The 8,466-nt window shown below is 37.5% G+C and overlaps 1 protein-coding gene across 1 annotated transcript; it reads left to right on the top strand.

Annotated features, from left to right (window-relative positions):
* Nucleotides 1-3,895: 3,895 nt before the first annotated feature.
* On the top strand, nt 3,896-6,918 carry LOC143586618 (U-box domain-containing protein 45-like). Its single transcript, XM_077068123.1, has 2 exons — nt 3,896-4,323; nt 5,990-6,918. Exons 1-2 carry the CDS (start codon nt 3,896-3,898, stop codon nt 6,834-6,836), a joined length of 1,275 nt encoding a protein of 424 aa, XP_076924238.1. The 3' UTR covers nt 6,837-6,918.
* Nucleotides 6,919-8,466: the final 1,548 nt, after the last annotated feature.

Here is an 8,466-nt window from a genome sequence, read left to right on the forward strand (position 1 = left end):
TTGATGGAACATATTAACAAGCATCATCTAGGTTCGGATGAACGAAAATGGACTATGCGGGATGCTATGTCCGCGGATAGGGAGCTTTATGTTGCGGTGGCAGACGCTTTGAAGGCGGAAAATCAATGGTTGTATGGGGAGTGCATGTCGTTACGTGCGCTCAGTCGTTTCTGCCACCATGTTAACAAGGTAATAAAGTTCAAGGCGGATACGGAAGGAGTGGAAGACTTCCTTGTGGGAATCCCTAAACTGCAACATGTAGTTAATGCAATTTCTACTGGTGAAATTATTATGGACGTGGCCCTCCTTGATCGTATCTTCACCCTTCCGTTAAAGACGGTTAAAAGCATCCTTCATAGTTGTCGCATGGCATTTTTCAGGGCCTTAACTGTTGCTTTATGTAAGGTGGCGTCAATGTCGGAGTCTGTTAAGGCATGGGTTAGACATTTGATATTACCGCGTTGCACATTACAGGTTTTCAGGCCTTCTAGCCGACAAGAACGTAGGTCTCGGAATAGGAAGTCCACTCAATGCATGTCTATTCAGCGTGCCTTGGAAACTTGGGGGGATGGAAGTGGGTGTGTTGAACTGATCTCGTCGCTTTTTAACCAACCACCAGATACGAGCCCGTGACCCGATGAAGCCTCATTCGAAGCCCCTTTGGTTGTGGACATCGAAAGTGTTCTGAGTGTATTAAATCTTTCTCCAAAGGGACTTCTTGTGGGAGAGATAGGTTGCAGACCCAACATATCATCGATGCCCTATGTGGGGAAGGATCAACGACAGCTGTGGGGTTAATTAAGGCTATTACAGACGTTGTTAATTTGTGGTTGAGGGGGGGGGGGGGGCGGAGATGCCCTGGTGCTTTGGCAGAGTTTGTGGCTTCCGCCCCTTTAACCATGCTGCTTAAGCCCGACAATGGGTTAGGCCTATTACTGTAGGCACGATTTGGAGAAGGCTTGTATTTAAGGTGGCTATGAGGAGTGTTGGGAAAGAAATGGCAAAAATACCTTGGCGACTTTCAATTCTAGCTGGGGATCCCGAGCGGGGCAGAGGCGGTGCTTCATAGCGCCAATAGGTTTCTAAATATGTTCCATTCTGATGGATCTATAGCCTTGCTTACAATCGATTTTTCTAATGCCTTCAATTTGGTGGATAGGAGGACCCTTCTGCAGGAGGTTTGTGCTAGATGCCCATCTTTCTATACAGGCAACCAGCTAGGTTATATGTTAGGAACGATTGTATTTCATCAACTACTGGTGTTCAACAAGGGGATCATTTGGCACCCCTCCTATTTGCGTTAGCTTTACACCCCTTCATTCATCGAGTACGAGATTTTTGCAAGCTACTTTTCCATGTGTGGTACTTAGATGATGGCACGATTATAGGAGATACCATTGAAGTGGCTAAAGCCTTAGATATTATTAAGTCCGAGGCGCCATGTTCGGGGCTCGAGCTCAATATTAAAAAAACGGAAGTTTTTTGGCTGTCTTGCAATGGGGTAAAAAAATGGGTTCATTTCCTAGCGAAATTAGGAGGCCGAAGCTGGGTGTGAAACTCCTCGGGGGTGGGATTAGCCGGGACGTCGATTTTATTAGTAGTTTGGCTTTTAATAGAGCTTCCAACGCAGTGGACCTAATGAGTTGTCTTGCTCGTCTACGTGACCCTCGGTGTGAGATCCTCTTGCTTCGCTCCTGTATGGGGGTTGCTAAATTGTTATTCGGTCTCTGAACATGCCAACCTATGTTTGTTAAGGATGCAGTCTCTATTTTTGACAACGGGCTCCGTGAGGTGATCTAGGATATTATGGTATGTGGGGTCCATTTCTTGGGGATTTTCAATGAAGGCTAGCCTCTCTCCCAATTCGTTTTGGGGGCTTAGGTTTATATTCAGCTGAAGATGTTTCCACATATGCTTTCGTAGCATCGAGAGCACAATCTTGGAAGTTATGGGACCATATTTTGCGGGATTGTGGTATTGATGGTTTGGATTCGGATTATGGGTGTGCGTTGGATTGTTTGCATAGTTCTCTTCCCGATTTTGATCTTGGACGGTACGCTAATAAGGACACCGCCCGCCTAAAGCCCTACATGCTTTGGCGAGTGCCCTTTATAGTAAAATAGTCTAAAGTATGGGAGAGCAGTTTAACTTATCAACTCGCTAGAGAGCGGTGTTAGAATGCCTTCAGGCGGCTCCACATGCTCAAGATTTCTTGAAAGTTATCCCCATCAAAGGATTAGGGCAACACATGTCGGCAGTGGAGTACGAGTTGCAAGGAGCTTCCAGGTTTTAAATATAGACATGATTTGGTCAGAGATGTCCTTTGCGATGTGTTGAAACGAGCGGGGATCTCGACAAAAAAAGAAGCTCATGTAAATTTCCTGTCAGACCCCTTGAAGGGAGGTCTACTCTTGGGCCAGTAGACGTTCATGTGTTTGGATGGGCAGGGCAAAGCACCCTCTCATTGACCTTACTGGAGTATCCCCCTTGTCGGGCTTAGGGATACCGGGTTTGTTGTTAGGCAGGTTGTGTTGAAGGCGGAATCAGGAAAAATTGCTAAGCATGAGAAATCATGTGTCGAGAATTAACACGTCTTCATTCCTTTTGCTTTTGATACATTTGGGTCCCTTGCCCCCGAAGCTATTACGTTTCTTAAAAGTGTTCAACGGGTCGTGCACAGTAACTTATCGATGCCAAAGAACGATAACTTCGTTTTTAGTAGGATCGGGTTTGCCATTCAAAAAGGGGTGGCGGCACAACTTGTTGCCCGCTTATCCACCTCTGTATTGTAATTGGATCCTTTTATTTAATATAATGATATTGATTAAAAAAAATAAAAAATTATACTGTGTTAAGGGATAGAATTTAACATATATTGATAAGTGATTTTCGTAATATAGCACATACCTAATATTTATTTTTAAAGGTTCTTGCTTATAACTAAACTTAAGGGTGTTTCTAAGGGGGTCAGGGAGGGCTACGGTCCTCGACCCGATCATCTAGACAAACACAAAAAATTTTTAAAAATATTTCTTTTAATGTTTAAATTCAATTAGCAAATTCATTTAAACTTGTTTTTATAGAGTAAAATATGCACAGCTCAACCAATAAATCATCAAGCTCATTTAAAAACTTATCTGTTTAAACGCAATAAAAATACCATTTTACTTGAGCAAAATTTATTGGGCGACAAATATGGGGAGATGGGGGCGAAATGGGGCGCGAACACCGCCCCCTTAGACGATGTTTGGGGCGAGTGGGGGGGGGGGGCGACAAGTATTTCTCGCTACTTTTGTGTGTGTGTGTTTATTAATATTATATATGTGTGTGATATATATATATATGGCTACAACAACATTACACTCCAAAAACAAAAACCTTCCATTTACTGACTGGGCACCACATGACGTAAATTACTTCATCTTGTTGCCCCTTCACTACACATAGCCTTAGAGACCTAAATTTTTTTCCACCTTTGTTTTTAACTGTTCTTGAAAACAGTGCCCGATTAATCTCATATTTTCAAATAAAATCATAATCTTACCATCTAAAAGTCTAAAACTTATGTATATGCTTAAAAGTCCTGTCCATATATGTTGGTAATAAAACCCTTGTCTCAAGGACATTTTAGTAATAAACATTTTCCATGGATCGAGCATCACCATGCATTATCATAAGATATATATATATACAAGGATGTTAACAGTATGTTATACACAAAGAATACCCTCTGCATGTGCCCCTTTCGCCCACACCTCTCTCTCTCTCTCTAAAACCTCATATCTTTATATCTAAAATATAAAGATAAAGTTGTAGGAAATCCACTAAAAGTTCAAATCAAATTAAACCTCTCTTTTTCAGTTTGTATGCAATATTTACAAGAAACCAACACAAAATGGTTGAGTCTTCTTCATCATCTTGGTCTCAAGTCCTTGTGAAACTCAAATTCTTTTCCAAAATCAAGCGGTTCGTCCACAAAACCTCCGGTAGCAAGCGACGTGACAACGAACAAACACCGGTCGTGGATCACATAGAAATTTGTGTTGATCGTGATGATAATATTAATAATAATATTATTAATGATGATGAGAGTTCGATCTTGCAAAGGTCAGTAAAGAGGCTTCATTTTGGTAGCAAGGAAGAAAAGGCGGCTGCTGCCGAGGATATTAAGAGGCTGGCCGGAGATGACTTGAGTCGCCGGAAGTTGATGGCGGAGCTTGGTGTTATTCCGCCGTTGGTGGCCATGGTTGGGTTGGAATATTCAGTATCACATAGGAGGGTGGCTGTACAAGCTTTAGTTGAACTTGCTAATGGCACTTGCACGTAAGTTATATTACTTTTATATTTTACGTTAAATACATGATCCTTTACTTCATTTTTACGTATTTCTATGATTTTCATTCACTATAGATCTATAATTTTATACAGGTTAGTTTTTAGTTACACAAAGATTAGTAAATTAGGTATATACAGTTACAAATATGAATCTTTAGTGATTATTGGTTAAAGAGGTTATTTAACTTTAGTATTTAAAAATTTAATTCGAGTATGGTGCATTAAAAGTCCTTGTGTGTCGTTTGAAAAGGAAAATTTTTTATTATTTATCAACTTCTTAAAATATTAGGAAGTGAAGGTTGTTAAAACTTAAAAGAGATTTTTAATGATTTAGATTAACTTAGGTAAAATAAATCGAGGAAAAGTTATAGGAACAATTTTAAATGATTAAATTTTATAGAACAAAAAGTAATTAAGTAAGTGGCATTTATAATTTCTTAGTTCACCACCACATAATGCCACTTAATTAGTTGTATAAAATATATCATATAGTATAGTATTGCTCAATTAAAAGTTAAAAACTAAACTAATTTAAGTTTTACATAAACTATTCATGTATTGGAAAATTATATGCTAATTATTTCATACAATCAATTTGTAGTAATATTGATTATTTGAAAACTAGGAAGTGTATATATTTGTTATTATATAATTAATCAGTTGATTAGAAGATTAAGTCCAATCGTTCATGTGTTGTGTGGAGTTTTGGCTAAAGTGGCATTACATTAATGGGACTAGAACCAACTCCACATATGGGAGCTAGTGGCCAACTTAATTTGACCTTATAATACGAATATTCAAACATATGTAAAAGAAAATTTTGTAAAATAATAACCGTTTTTTTTAATTTTTTTTTTGATTTGGACATCTTCCCTTTTTAAGATTTTATAGAGAAACAGAGAAATAAATTCTTAATAGTCAAAGAACTTATATTTATAACCTTATAATTAGTTAGTTTGATTTTTTTTTTTTAATTAGCGTCCACAAGTAGCATTGACTCTCCACTATAATCCACGATGGTAGGAATGAGTTGGATGTGGAATAATAGCAGTTGTTAGGCAGACCATTTCTGATAAATATAATTTATGAGATCATGTTGTCTTAAAATATTATATTTGGGTTTTAAGTGTTTGAATTTTCAACCCGATCATTAACTAAGCAAGAATTTGCAATATCAAATTATTCGATAATTATCGTTGCCGAGCTATTATTTATTTAATGTCGTTGATTAGCAGTGTATTAACAGAATTTCATAAGTTTACCAGGATTCTTATAGTTTAGAAAACAAAATACCTTGTCAAAAACATAACATAACATGAGCACAATCATTTAAACAAAATAAAGAGTATATAATTGAGATATACTAAATAATTTTATTCTTAAAGAGACAAAAAGCTGTACTGAAAACTGCATTTGTTGACCTTATAACACTCCTTGAACCTATATATAATTATATAGTTTTAAATAATTGTTGACTTTTGGTGTCATAATGTTACTTGACTTCATGTGGGTTGGAATTCATAGGCCTTGATCGTACGTACATAAATACACAATATTAATTATATTAATTTCAGAATATAAATAAAAGATTGAAGGGTGACAAGCTTTATTCTTTTCTTAAACAATCTTAATATTTTTATGCTTGATTTTCTAGGAACAAGGCTCTCATGGTGGAGGCAGGAATCTTATCAAAGTTATCTAAAAACAATAATGTTGACGAGTCAGCGAAACATGAATTCGCACACCTCATCATGTCGTTGTCCTCCCTGGTGAGCGCTCAATTCCCTATCGATTCATCAAAGATTCTTCCCCTAGTGCTGCATATGCTTGAGTCAAATTCAAGTGTTGACATTAAAATGTTGTGTTTGGGCACATTGTATAATTTATCGACGGTAATAGAAAATGTTGGATCTCTAGCAAAGGATGATGTTGTACACACTCTTTTGAAGTTGTCATCCATGAAAGAAGCATCCGAGAAAGCCCTTGCGATATTAGGGAATCTAGTGGTAACTTTAATGGGGAAAAAGGCCTTGGAGAGTAGCCCTATGGTGCCCGAATGTTTGATAGAGATTTTGACATGGGACGATAAATCAAAATCTCAAGAATTGTCCGCGTATATTTTGATGATTTTAGCTCTTCAGAGCTCATTACAAAGAACGAAAATGGCAGAGGGAGGAATCGTGCCCATTCTTCTTCAACTTGCGTTGTTAGGGAGCCCATTAGCTCAAAAAAGAGCTCTAAAGTTATTGCAATGGTTCAAAGACGAGAGACAAATGAAGATGGGACCTCACTCGGGGCCACAATCAAGAAGATTATCATTCAATTCACCAGCAAAGCATGTCGACACGGATGAAGGAAAAAAGTTGATGAAAAATATGGTTCGACAAAGTTTATACAAGAATATGGAAAACATTACGCGTCGCGCAAATGGCAACTCGGATTCAAATTCTAAGTTGAAACTATTGGTCATTAGTTCAAGTTCAAAGAGTTTGCCATATTAACTACATACAAAGAAAAAAAGGAAAAAAAAAACGATTTTACATCAACAGGAGTGCGCTATTTGTGCATCTTCTAATTTCTTTGTACATTAAGGGGGAAATATATGTTACTTTGGCGTACTAATGATCAAATGTATTTTTTGGCCATTGTTTTAACTACATTCGATTACCTTCCTGGTCCTATATCTAAATTGGCATTTTTATATGTAGTTATTTTTAGGTTTAGTTATTTTGTAACTAATGTCACATCTATAGATCACTGATTGTTCACCTTAATTCCCAAATCTTGTGGTTTTAAGGGTTTTTTTTGTGCAAACGTGAATACGACAACAAGAGAGTACTTGGGAGTTTAACTTTAATCTTGTTTGTGTGATTGTTGATTATTATATTCTTCGCATTTCATTATTTAGTGTTTGATTCTTTGGTAATTGAACTTGTGTTTAGATTAAAGTGTACCAAACTAGCAATTGATATAAAGCATAACTATAGCTCGGAGAGTTTGACAAGAAAAATCTGAATACAAAGAAATGAAACAATTAAGAATCTGAATATGGTTTGGCAACATGCAATAGAAGAGATGTCATTTCACCGCTTGTATTGAGGGACCACGAGGCATGACGCTTTAAAATAGAGGAAACACGATACTAAGAACAAGCTTTGCAATAGAAAGTAAATTCTTTCGTAAAGACTCGAGAGAAGAAAGATAACTTTATTCATAAGGTACATTGCGCAATTTTTTTTAAACCAAAATCATAGCATGGAATTTGAAAGAGTGCAGCCAAACTTATTATTAAGCCCACCACGAGATCCAGTCGGCCCATGTGATCCTAAACTGTTACTGAAATTGAAAAGGTTGTGATAGATGTGGGCATTAAACCCGCTTCCTGACCCAACCCGGGGGTATTTGATTCGAAACCAAACCCAGTATACACGACTTGTGAGTATGGAGATGGTTTTAGGCCCCGTTTGTTTTTTTAGAGATTTAAGTCCGAATTTGAATACCACATCTGTATGTTAAGAGGTGGTTCAAATGTCTGAAATCTGAATCATTAAGAGGTGGAGGCTAGAGACGAACCTCTAGTCGGAGATGGAGCCTAGTCTCCGGGTTAGAAGTTAATGGAGGCCGGAGACAAACGTATGTTTTTTTGGGGTTAAGAGGTTTTCAGACCCACTAAAAGCTCTTACTGGTTCAGATGCTATTAAGACGTTGAACCTCTTAATGCTAGAAAAAAAAACAAACAGCCCCACGTCTGATTACGTCTGACCGAATCAGACGTTTTCCTCTATTCAGAGAAAAGAGGCAAAAACAAACAGGGCCTTAGTTTCTTAGAGAAACTGTACTCGAGCCCAGAACCGGCCCACTGGAAGATGTTCAACTTTGCCGGATCCGACCCGGTCAAAACCTGATAGAAACCAGGTAAAACCTGGTCAAAAACCCGACACACCCGGAATCAATTCTTATCTGACCTGGTTCTTAACTTTGTTGACCAAACCCGAAATGTAACATCCTACTTTTGATAATAATAAATACAAGAATTTTGATGATAATAAATAAAAGAATTATTTTACTTAATGGTGTGCTACTATTTAGTTAAGTTAAATAAACATAATAAAGTATGAGCTTGGACAATAA

Source organism: Bidens hawaiensis, unplaced genomic scaffold, assembly GCF_021521415.1.
Source record: "Bidens hawaiensis isolate Kalapana, Puna unplaced genomic scaffold, B.hawaiensis_p1.1 tig00034722_1, whole genome shotgun sequence".
Taxonomy (NCBI): Eukaryota; Viridiplantae; Streptophyta; class Magnoliopsida; order Asterales; family Asteraceae; genus Bidens; species Bidens hawaiensis.